General features: G+C 44.0%; 1 protein-coding gene across 1 annotated transcript in view; it reads left to right on the top strand.

Moving 5' to 3' along the window:
* Positions 1-3,111: 3,111 nt before the first annotated feature.
* TSPAN7 (tetraspanin 7) overlaps positions 3,112-12,983 on the top strand; it is a gene marked incomplete at both ends in the record, with an annotated part of 94,412 nt that continues 84,540 nt past the window's right edge. The window contains one exon of the mRNA XM_080613856.1: positions 3,112-3,192. Coding sequence (XP_080469982.1) covers positions 3,112-3,192 — 81 coding nt within the window. The remainder of the gene's footprint in view (positions 3,193-12,983) is intronic.

The following is a 12,983-nucleotide window of genomic DNA, read 5'->3' as shown; positions in this document are numbered from 1 at the left end:
CATCTTTACACCTGTTTCCCCAGAAAGTTCCCATTTAACCATCAAATAACCAATGTCAGCTTCAGGTAAGGATGGAAATCATCATTTTCACTTTCTGTAATATGATGATCTCCTGCTGTGGGATAAATGAGCTCCTTCTAGACTAATGCTCTCCAAACAGACTTAATAAGGAAGAGGATATTTCCTGTGCATTATGAAGAAAAAGGAGCTCGCGGCACTGATTGTGAGAAGAATCCCCTGCAAACTGCTGATGTTTTAAGGAAATATTTTTCAAATAACGCAGCTAGGCAGAAATGTCCTGTTTTGAGTAACTACAAGAATGTTCTCTCTGCAGGGAGATGTGAAGAGCAATTATGTTCCCAACTTTGCAAACACAGATTACAGAACTGAAAATGTATTTTGCTTTAGAAAGGCTTGCTTTGATTCTGTTCAAGAAATACTGGAAAATCTGCACTCCTAAACCTGCAAAAATACGATAATTTTGAAAGGTAAACGTGTTTCCAATGCACACATGAAGTCTAGCAATTGTTCAGCATTTTAAGCCTAAAATGTTTGATGGCTTGGTGCTCTTGTCATATTTTAATGGTATTTGCTGTAGCCAGGTAAGATTGATGTCCAGCTCCCTTCAGATATTCCCATTTTTAATCCAAAATTTGCACCTATGTCCAGTGGAGTATATATGCTTGACTGCATGTCAAAAAGCAACTCAGTGTTCCTCAACAGGAGATTGTAGGTTTGAGTGGAGATAACATGGAGTCTCCGTTTTCCAGTTCTCAAGACATCATCCCTCCTAGGCACTGACATTACTGGAGGAACTGTATTTCCTAATGTGAACTTCTTTTCTTGCACCTCTGTTTTGTCTTTGGTTCCCTGGTGCAAGTTCCCTGATGCAAAACCCTCTGAGATTTAACAACGTTGTAAAGGGAGGCTTTGTAGGCATTTAATACAGTTTAAATCGCCAGCACACCCTTGTGAGAAGACTCAGGGGCTGTATCTCAAATTGGGCACTACAAGATGGAGTTACCTCAAATCACATGCTAATGGAAAAAAAATATGAGTCTTTGTCAAAATCAGCATCTACCAGAATAGCCACACATGCTTCCGGTTGGTTGGATATTTAAATTCTGGTTGATACTACATTTCGTTTCATACTTCCTTAAAAACACCTGAAGAGGAGGGGAAGTAAAACCATTGCTACTGAAATAAATGGTTACTATCCCCTGGCCTGTGACAGCAGCATTTCTCTCTTCTACAGCCCATATGCGAAGGGCAGGAATGGAAGGCTCTCCTGCTCTTGCCTAGCTATTTTCTGTCAAATTCTTACTGTAACTTTTGCACAGTAGATATTTATAACTGCTGTTAGTGCCAATATCATTTTTTGCAGCTACTGCACTTATTTACATTTTAATGGCCAAGTCAATAAAGATTTATGCACCTGCCATCTGAGTTTTCCACAAAAGTAGTGAATGCTTCAAAAACCCAGTATCTCCTACAGAATACTCCCCCTCCAAGCATCCTTTAAATGCCTTTATCATTTTGGGAAACAGTGGGCTATCCATTCAAATAACCAATTCTTACAGTTGTAAGTCAAACCCAGCAAAACCTTGCGGCAATCTTCATGACAAAACTTTTGCATATTACAAAAGCACTTGCTGAGGGACCATTTTTTCTCTTTGTGTTGTTAAATGCTGTCCCTTGAATGGCAAAGCCTGGTTTATCACTTTGATATGTCTCAGCTGCACAAACTACATTGTTTCTGTAGCTTGAGGAGATAATTGACCTTGTTTCAATTTTAATGCAGTAAAAGGTATAGTTGGGAGCACTATATTATATAGGGGTGGTGGTGCAGGGAGGGACACGCTATGCTCCAGTGTTTGTTCCTATGCACATACCTTCCTCCAAAACATGAGCTACAGAAAGGAAATCCTGATGGCACTCCTTCCATGCCTGCCCATGGTCTTGGCACAGCAGTTCAGGCTGCCAAGGTACATGTGCACACTCATTCTGGCCATGCTTTCCCTGAAGGCAGCCACACCACAAGCCTCTTATCCCCACCGTGAGGAGGCTGGTGAGACCCACCACTCTGCTGCCAGGGCTTCACAGGATCAGCTCCCTTTCTGTTCCAAGACTAATACAGTTATTTCCCTGCTGTCCATCTCTGGATGGATTTTGCGGAGGGCTGGTAGATGCAGTGGCAATAACAAGGAGCAGGCTGTCTCTGGAGCTCTGTGCTCTCGCCAAGGTGTGCTGCCATCAAGGCCAATCCTGGCCTGGCAGAGACGAGCCAGGTCTGTTCCAGATGCTCCAGGGTCTCAGAGTCATACAGAAGTACAATGTTTCTGATAACTTTAGGCTGGGGTTCATTGCCCAGATTAGTTTTAGGATGGAGCTCAGATCTGAGGCTGAGGTGAAGCCAAGGTTAGGAACCAGGCTCCAGCAGCATCTCAACTTTGTGATCTGCTTCTGTAAGGTAACATCCATAAATCCTACTGCCTCAACGCAATCAGTAGGGCTGCCGAAGGGAGGCATGACAGAGATGTGAAGGGGGAGCCCAAGCCTCCCAAATGGATTCGGCCCAGAGCTCTGGCTCTTAGACACAGCCTGGCTCACCGGTACGATCTGGCTGCAATCAAAACACTGTTAAACCTGTATTTTTCGCACTTGCCACAGTCTTCACAACCTTGCAGCTTCAACACAAACACAGATTTTCACCACGACACTGAATAACGTTTCCTCCCATACTGGCAATTCCCCGTCCAGCTCCCGCTCCCTGAGCAGGCCAAGGAATGGCTGCGAGCATCTCCACAAGAAAACGGGGCGGCTGGTGGGGGTGTGTTTCACTTCATCCCTCAGAACCTCAAGCTCTTCCCCACTCCTTGAACCACTCCAGCAAACCCCGGCCGCGCAACACCCCGCACCCCTCACAGCTCCCCCCCAATCCCCTCAGTGGCGCCCAGCGGGCAGCGCCCCCTGGCGTCGGGAGGCGCAGCGGGCCGAGCCGAGCCCAGCTCTGAGCTCACCGCCCTTCGCCCGCCTCCCCCCGCCCCCCTCCCCGTTCCCTCCCTCCTCCTCCTCCTCCCGCGCCCAGCCCGCAGCCGGGATCTCAGTATTATGGCATCGAGGAGAATGGAGACCAAACCCGTGATAACGTGTCTGAAAACCCTCCTCATCATCTACTCCTTCGTTTTCTGGGTGAGTGCGGCGCGGCGCGGACACACATCCACTCACCGACCCACCGAGTCACCGGCAGGGCCCGGCACCCCAGGGGCGGGCTGCGGGGGCTCCGCCGCGGTGTCACCGGTGTACTGTACGGGGACGTAGCTCTCATGAGGCCGGAATATGTAGGTGTATACACACACATATATATATGCACATACACACATATGTATATAAATCAATTTTTCTTCCTCTTCTGGGGGCGAGCAAATACTCCCCGCGGGGGAAAGTTGCGGGGGTCTCCCCGGCTCCCGCCGTGGTCGCCCTCCCTCCCTGCCGCCTCCCAGGCCGGCTGGACCGGGAGCGCGGGGCCGCCGCATCCCAGTCCCGCCGCGGGGCCTCCCTTACGGTCCCCCGAGGCTCGGCCCGGTCTCACCTGGGTGCTGGCTGCAGCCCGCTGTGTCCGCCGCGCTGCGTTTCGTAACCCGGCTCAGGCTCCCGTAACCCATGTTTATGACCCAGATGCATTAATTGAGTTGCGGCACTTGATGGAGGGAGAGCCGGGGGATTTAAGGAGACCCCCGAGGGTGGGGGATTCCGCAACGACCCGGTTACTCAGCAGATCCCGGGCATGAGCAGCGTTTGGTGACGGCGGTCTGCAGCCTGGAGAGCTTTCCGTGGTACGTGGTGACAGCAGCCGATAATGGCCTCACCGTGTACTGATAAGAGACCGTCATTTGCACATCATCGATAAAATGCGCTGGAGCGGATTTGGCACTTCCTAGCAAGCGATGCTGATTGTGCGTTACCATTTTAATCGCTTGCCGTGAAAAGTGTCGGTGACAGGGAGTTAGCTCACATTTTCATCACTCTGCTTAAAAATGCATTCTGAACACAGAATTGCTTATTCATGGCAATAATGTTTTACATCTTAACAGCGAACACAGGACTTTTCAACTGTAACTTCCTAAGCTTTCTCTTTTTAAAGCAGCATAACCAAAAGTCATTTTGCTAATCCAGACTTACGTCAGTACCTCTGCGTTATCGACCCTTCGAACATTGAACATATCACCCCTTCTTTTTTAACAATTTTGGTGGTAACTGCAGCAGATGTGTCTGATGACTGAAGTGAATATAAAGCTAGAATCATCTGTTGGGTTTTTTTTGCTGGCAAGTAGATCCTTTACGCTAGTCTCGAGGTAGGTTGCTAGGTTTATACACTTACCACGATTCCAATATTTACCCTTTCCAGCCCTCTGTTCTCAATGGATCTAAACCCCTCTTCTCCCTGTGATTGATGAGCAACTGCAGGAGCTCTGGTGAATTCACGCAATCTTTTCAAATGACGTGTTTTTAGAAAGTGACCGCTGTATCCTCTGCAGCCTGGCTAAACAGAGGACTTAAATCAGCACGCCCATCGAGCTAGCACATTGCATGAACACTAATCTCATTAAAAAAGAGAGAATTGTATGTGGAGCCAAGCAGCTGGCTAAGGGCATCTGCTCTGTAGGTTGTCATGATGCCAGGCCAGGTTGACAGCTGGGACTTCATAGGGTAAATAACACAGCTGAGCTCCAGTCTGGGCAACAGTGATACATCTGCGCTGTCGGGATGCTCTACTGCAAATTCTTTTCCTCTGAACTGCTTGTCAGGCTCCTCTGCGTCCCAGTCTTCTCCAAGGGCATGGCCCACTTAATGCGGCTCTTCCAGTTACTTAACACCCGACAGCAGTTGGGGTGTTTGTCTGTCCTCTTCATTGAGCCTAGAAAAGGAGGAAGAAATAAATGTTGGAGACAGAATCCTTCAACCATGAGCAAAAGAGAACAAATTTCTTTTAAATCATTCTTGCTGTTGCATCTGGTTTCCCAAAACGCCAACCTAGGGAAACCTAGGCAGATCCCATTAGGAGAACACAACAGAGAGCTTGGTAAAGGTCCAGAGTAGTGGACAACAGACCCTACAGCTTCATCAGTGATTCTTCCTTTCAGCACAGAAGAACAGAATCTATTTTCCATTTTCAGTCACTTTCCGGGCTTTGAATCAACCTATTTCGTATAAATTGGAGCAAGCTGCACCTATCGCCCCGAGTAGAGTAGAAACATTGTGTGCCCTGGCCATATCCTCATTTTCTTTATACAGGCAAGTTTGAGAGCTGAGGGATGCACAGAGTTGTCTCTTATTTCATTTTTTCCCCCTTCCTCCCATTATTTTCTGGGGTATTCTTTGTATCCTCACAAGCTGCTGGCTCTGGAGTCACTGTAATTCAGATTGAGTCCCCATGAATCTTCAGAGCTGAAAATATGGGAAGGATTCAATAGGAGGAATTATTTAAAAAATCTATTACATGCACCCATCTGAACACCAGGAGGAAACCATGCCAATGCCACAACTGGCTGGTTTGTAGAATTTTATTCTGATGGCTTTCCCATGTGTTTTGGGGAGGTTGTAAGCTGATTTCTGAAGGAAAAAACCCTGCATTGCTCAGCTGCAGTTTGTACTGGTTTTTTTCTAGCTTTGAGGAAGGAGTTGCAGTATAACACAGGGAGGAAAGCCATCCTGTGACAGGGAGGTATGTGGTAGAAACCCTTCAGATATTTCTGGCCAGGTGGTTATGGATTGTGATGTGAAGGGACAGGGGGAGAAGATGCTTCTTTGAATCCAATGGGCTGTTTTGAAACATCTAGAAGGACTTCTCTGTGTTTACGCTGTTTATTAAAGAGATAATGGAAGACAATCCAGACTGTTTCTGTCATGAGTGATTATTTGTCAGGGTTAAATATGAATTGCATTTGTATCAATGGGTGAGATGTATGTAGATGAAGGCTTTTAGTAGAAGCATTAAATAAGGCTCCACTGACTACATGGGATCTGCAGGGCAGTAATGAAGAGACATGGTTCATTCAAATTTCATACTGCGTAGCTTGTTTCTTTCCAAATAGGTTTTATTTAACGGTATTTGTTATTTTGATAGCTTCCTCTCCTCTCCTTCACTATGCTTCCTGACTTCTTTCTGTAAATGTATCAACATGGTAAAAAAATTCCATAAACTGAGATAACAAGCTTTTTATGTGCTCATACGTATTGTTATTCATAGTATACATTAAATGCCTAGGGTTACCAATTTTGGTCCTTAAGGGACATAGTAATAAAAATTCAACAGCCATTTTTTTCCTAATCAGAATTCTGTACTGAATGCATCTGGCTTGTAGCTAGTAGATTAAAAAAGGCAATAAAAAGCACTGCTTGGCTGTTAGGTATTTTTATTTTTTTCCTTTTGGGCATCATAAATTGCTTGCATAGAAACTCGAGATATAATCTGTCTTGCTTTTAAGGGAAGATGAATTTTGGATTAGAATTCAAAGTGAATTTTTTGTAGAGGACTAAAACCTTTAAGAATCCCTCAGTATCTTACATTTACCTACTTCTTAAGTGAACTTATATCTTAAAATGTGTGTATACTTAACATTTCACTGTAGGCTTTGAAATATATTTTGTTATCAAATTAACAGCCTATATCAATGTGTTCTGGAGGGGAGCTTTAAGGATACATGCAGTGGTCCTTAGAGTTATAGGGCTGCAGAAAATGTGTTTCAACTTCCATGCGAGGCTTGTTGCCCCAAATAGGCACTGTAGCAAAGTGAGTAGCTTCTGATTTTAGGCACTGTGAGACACTTGGCTCTCAAATAAATGCTTTGTGTGTGCTGTCTTGCTGGTATGGGGGTTTGTTGTTGTTAATTAATGTAATAAAAGCATATGAGTAGAGTTTCCATTCAGATATATTTCCAAGGCAGGTTACTGATCTGAAGAATATCTTCCGACCAAGATCACTGTTTTGGATACTGAATTAGGTTCTTAGAACTTGGCTTGGTTTTTGCTATGTGATATAAACAGAACTAAGATACCTATTTGCAAGAGTAATAGTTTAGTTTTCCAAGGTTTTATCGCTTGGAAAATGGACCTGTGCATCCTGGTATGACCCCATGGAGGTGAGAAGTTGGCAGGAGAGCCACAGACTAGAGTATGGTGGAAGTGCCGCTTTGTTGTGAGGCCTCAGCCAGCACAGTTTTAAAACAGCTTGAAATGGCATGTTTCCATAGCATTATTCTTTCAGCTAGTTTCTCTGGTGGCTGTATGAATGTGGCTGCATGGAGGGCCAGGTGGTCAGAAGATGGTCCCATGAAGAATGATGGGCTCAGGCCCCCCTCTGGTCAGTGGGCACGGGCAGAGCTGGCGTCCAATTTGGAGGAGCATCTCCCCCACCTCCCTCTTCTCTCAGACTTCCTCAAGCAGGACGTCACTGGTGGGGGACAGGCAGCTGCGTTGCTCAAGCTGCAGCCGTAGGACAGAGGTGGCATTCGCCCACCATTTCAGAAGCTCACAAAGCCGTTTTCTGGGAAATGCCTGAGACAAAGAGCAGTTGCAGTGGCCTGCTCTGTAGCAGAAATTTATGGCTGAACTGCAACCCATCTTCACATGCAGCCGTTTGAGCCGTGCATTTTAATATGGGATTCAATTTGCGTGTCTCTTTGAGTTAGTGGTGGCATTAGTCATCTTCATTATGGATGTCCAGCTAGGTTGCTGAAATTACTGGTTTTCTCCCCAGAACTTCTTTCCAGTGCTTCTGCACTGGTGTCAGCATGTATCTGGTCTTTTTAATACCTTTTGCCATGCTTATGTTTTTTTCTGTTTCAAAGGAAGTATTTTGGAAATGGTTTAGCTCTCCCATGTGGCTTAGATTGCTTCATATTTTGGTAGTTCCATTGACTGCAAAGTCATCATTGCTATATTTTTAGAAATAGGTTTTACCATTTGCACATAGTTACCTGGAATCCAGAATATTACACTCTCAAAAATGCACAATATCCTCATTATGCTGGATTTGGAGTGCTCCGTTTTTTAGGCACAAACTTCATGCAGTTGCCTCCTTAAGTTGGTTGTTTTCTGTTCTGTTTTTCATAATGACATACAAGGAAGATTAAAGATAACTGTGTTTTCTTGTGAGCATAGCCCCAGGTGAATTCTGTTGGGTAATAAATAACTGGATTAAAAGGGGAAAAAAAAAAAAAAGGCTAGATGGTGTTTAAAAACACAGCTCCAGATTAAGCTTTCCCTGTTGGCGTACTTACCCAACTTGTCTTACTTTTGTGGGGTTTTTTATCTCAGCTGTGGTATAAACCCCCTTAATGACAGTCCTGATAGCGGAGAGCCGTGCCACTGTGCCAGCTTGGCTAAGTGCAAGTAAAGGAAGAAGGTAAAGCTGTGATTTTCCTATACTGTGAAAAATCTTCACTATGAGGGTGGTGAGGCCCTGGCACAGGTTGCCCAGAGAAGCTGTGGCTGCTCCATCCCTGGCAGTGTTCAAGGCCAGGTTGGACGGGGCTTTGATCAACCTGGTCTAGTGGAAGTGTCCCTTCCCATGGCAGGGGTTGGAACTAGGTGAGCTAGAAGGTCCCTTCCAAACCAAACCATTCTGTGATTTTGTGATATAAAACAGTAATTGACTTCGCTGTTGCTCCTTCTTCTCTTGCTGTTTGTGTAACTATGCTTACATCTTGACAAGGTACCTGCTACACCTTGACCTTGGAATTTGTGTCTGGACAGTTCTGTAGTTTGGGGATGGAAACTTTTTCACTTTAACAGATCAGTTTGGACTGGTGAAGAGGGATAGTAGATGACTTGAAGTTATGTTTGGGAAGATGTAGGATGCATTCATAAACAAGCAGTGGCAGAAGTCCTTGCTTTTTCACAAGTGATGGGATAGGGCTGTGGAGGAGTACTGAGGTATGTGTAGGAATCACTTCGGCTGTTCAGCATTCACTCCTGCTCTAAGCAACCAGTTGTGTGGCCTAAACAGTGTAGCTACAAATTCAAGGAAAGGGTTAGTACTTTTCCATGGAAAAGGCAGTAAAGCCCTTTTTCTTAGGTGCTAGTTCATGCCAGCCTTGCTTGTCAAGGAAATGGAGGCAATTATTGTAGGTAAACTAAGGGAATTTAAACTGGCTCCAAGAATCTGATTTTATCTCTGATTATGTGACTATTTATCAGTTCCCTGTGCTGTCAGGGTGGTAAATTAGGCTGCCTGGTACCAATAGTTGTCTCCATCTCTGGATTTTTCTCATTGTTTCTTTGGTTGTTGCAACTGTCCTGCGAATTTATGTGCCAGTGAGTTAATAGATGAATATCCAGAAGGGTTCTTTGTGCATGCGAGCTTGCAGAAACATCTTCAATCTTTCTCATCCTTTTAAAGTGCAGTGATACTTGTTGCAGAGATGCTAACTTTAAATCGTAATACTGAGTCTGTTCTGCATCCACCAAATTTGTGGATGAAAATCCTTTTGACCTCAATGTCTTCCAAACCTAGGTGACTGAATCTTTAGAATAAAATACAAGACTCCAGAGGTGACTACAGGGAGCAGATGACAGTTACTCTAATGCTGGTTTTATTTGTGTGATGTTATTTCTTTAAGCTCATTGTTGTTAATTAGCATTTAATCATCTATTGGAGAATAGATCCTTCACATGAGTAGAGCAGACCTCTTTCCATCTTAGATCTCTTTCACCATGGTGGGCAGATAGCTTACATGTTCTGTCTTCATAACAGTTCTGGCTTATGAGAGGGAAACATTTAAATTTCTCTTGTACTAAAGGGACTCTGAAGCATGGCATGCTCATGTCTTACAGGATTAACGTTATTTCATAGCTGAGCTGGTTCTTTGAGCCTGGGAGTAGGCCACAGGATTTTTAGGAGTGTAATAAAAGAATGGAAGTGATGCTGTTAATTTTGCTGTAATTTCCATGTGGTGCTTTGCAAACTGTTTTCCAGATGTTCTTTTTTCATCTATAAGATTCTGGGGACAGTGCTAAAATCCTTCAAAGAAGGATGCAGCTCCCCTTCCCTCTCCATTTCTCGCTTTTCCTATCTCTGGGAATTGCCACGCCGAGTTCAGATGGTGGCTGGTTACTGTGCAGTGCCCAAGGAGACCCTTCACCCTTCCGGAGACCAGGCTGGATGCACCAGAAGGCAGCAGGACCCTGTGGAGCTTCCTGGGCTGGGCAGAAGGCTGAAATTATGTCTTGTGAATGTTTATTTCTCAGAGTTATTTGCTGTGAACTTTGAGAAAAGGTTGGGTTTGGTTTGGGCTGTATGAGGATTTGGATGGATCAGGTTGAAATGTTCTTTTTTAGGTTTTTAGCAGTTTTTTAAAGAGTTTATTCGCTAGGATAATGTGATGGTGTTAATAATGAGGTAGTGGACTTAATCTGCAAGTCTGTGGGTCTTGAGGCTAGACCTGAGAAAAAGGTTGGCATGCTTATATGGTGCAGCAGAGAAGGAGAGGAGAGGAAAGGATTAAACCCTGTAAATATCATAGGAAGAAGAGCACTTACATTTCTCTAAAAATGGGAAGTGAAAGAAACCCTTCTGTATGGCCCTTACAACCACTGAGTGCCTTAATGCCTTCAGATAGAAATGAGTGGCTCAGGTCTGCAGATACCACAGGACTGAAATTATCAGTGAAGCCAACAAGATCTTCGGAGTCTTGTTCCTGACCAGGTTACAGGTACTGCTTCAGAGAATACAGTATATGGGAACAAAGAATTACACTGACCACCACCAGCAAAGTACATTTACAACTCACCCACAAGAAATTTCTAGCCCACAAGGAATTATTTGTATTGCAAGGACCTAAGTACATTCCCTGCAACTGAAGTTTCAGCTAGACCAGCCTGATTTCATCCTTTGGTAAGTTTTAAAAACATTTATTGTTAGAATGGAGTTTCCAATGGGTTGGCCTCCATCTGGCAACAACTTTGAAGTGTTTAGAATAAATTACTTAGCATTTTTGGCAACAGAATGTGCAAAAGTGTTCATTTTGTATGTTTCTAAAAATAAATAGGAGCTACATCAAAATCTGAATTTTTGGTAGTTTTCTTACGGATGGAAACTGTCAGTGATTTGGGAAATCCTAAAAAAATGGAAGTTTTCAAAGAAATAAGTATTTCCTGAATATGCCAGGTAACATCAACGTTCTTTTTTGTAGGTAGACTTGAAACTTAGGCCAGTTTAGGCATCATGGATTGTGTCGTGGCATATGTTGAATCAGTCCAATTAGGCAGAACCAAGGCTTGCCCTTCTGGAGATCTATAAAGTGTGTTGGTTTTAAAGTCATATATGGGGCTTGTGGCCCCACCAGAGTTGAAAGCCTGTAACAGAGGTGAGGAACCTTGGATCCGGAGCCCATGCAGTCTGCAAGGATGTATGCCTGGACTGGGCTTTTTATCCATGTTATAAGATAATGCAAAGGTTCGTGACTGTGCCTGGGGCTCTCCAAATGCTCTGCTCTGACCTCACCAAAGAAAATGTGAAGGACATTGTATACAGTTTATAGAAATGCCTGCAGATTAATTCCAAAAGCTATCTGAGGTGGAGGATTGCTGCAAATTTCTTCTGGTGAAGGGAAGGGGGGAAGATAACATTATTTCTCTTGTGCTCCCTAATAGTCTGCTGGCTAGAGAATTTTCATTACAACTTGCAGTAGCCACCACTGTGTCAAAAGACAATCAAAACACCAGAAATCTATCAGGAAAGCTTTGGCTTTTATTCTTGTAAGAATAGGTTAAGGTAAAGGAGAAGACACTTTCCAGGCATGCATTAAGAGAAGAAAGGATGGAAACTCAATCCTCCTCTATACGATACACTTCAATAGTGCTTAACATCTGACTGGCTTTAATAAGGCTTGTAATGATAACGTTATTAAGTGCATATCACTTCTGTTTCCCCTTGAAAACAAAGAGGAAACAAAAATACAGATAGGTTGGTTACTCGCCGTGCTTCAATACTGGTGGCTGCATCTCATTGTTAGGATCATTTTTACTGCTGCAGCTCCCCTGTGCTGGATGTAGGATGTGTGCACTGGTTGCAGACAGAGCGTGATTCAAATTGCCTGTAAAATAATGTTTTATAGGAAACCAGCCCCTGATATTATTGCATGTTTAGAGACTTTTCTTTTTTAACTTCCTCTTGGTTTCCAGGTCATTGATACTATGTTAGAAATTACTTTTTGTACAGCTGTCTCTTTGTGTCAGTTGAAGCAGGCCCAGATTGCAGTTGCTAGTTAATACTGAGATCAGTGTATGCATTATCTGGGACCGAGTTTCTCTTTCCAGTAGACTGCTGAGTTAAATTATGCAGAACAAATGACCTAGAGGTTTAAATTCATTTCTCTTGTCCCATAGCAACTTACAGGCCATCTATGCATCACCTGTGGACTTTAGGGGTCTTTTTGTATTCAAGCACAATTTAAAAGGTCCTGAAGAAAGAACCAGGACCTCAAGAAGTCAGGGAGCTGGCTGTCAGGATTATTTCAGTATTCCTTCGTGGAACACACAAGTCATGCCCTAGTGTATTCCTTGCCATCTGTTCTCATAAAACGGCGGATGGTGAGAAGGGATGGGGTCAGGACTTACTAATGGGTGGCCACACCTTTCAGAAATCAAAGAAAAACTAGTTCATGAGGATGGCGTTATGGGTTTATTTTTATCATGGCAGGTAGGACTGAGGAAGCATACAGCCTTTCTAGGAGGCAGCAAGACCTTCCTGTATTTACTATGTGCAGGATCTTTGTGCAGCTTTCAGAGTGCTGGTGCAGAACTCTCACTGTTAGGATGGGGCAACTTTTGTCTTTGTCCATGGCCTTGTAGACAACTACTTTCTTTCTTAATTTATGGAAAATTACTCTTTTTTTTTAGATTTTTTTCCCTTGGGTCTCCCTGCTTCAAAGCAGTGCTTTTGCTGAGCGTCATTCCAGCATGGAGAAATCGGATGGGGC

This window comes from Psittacula echo (assembly GCF_963264785.1).
Source record: "Psittacula echo genome assembly, chromosome: 3".
NCBI classification, from domain to species: Eukaryota; Metazoa; Chordata; class Aves; order Psittaciformes; family Psittacidae; genus Psittacula; species Psittacula echo.
Note: the sequence above shows the minus strand (reverse complement) of the source record. Positions and strands in the feature narration are given on the sequence as shown.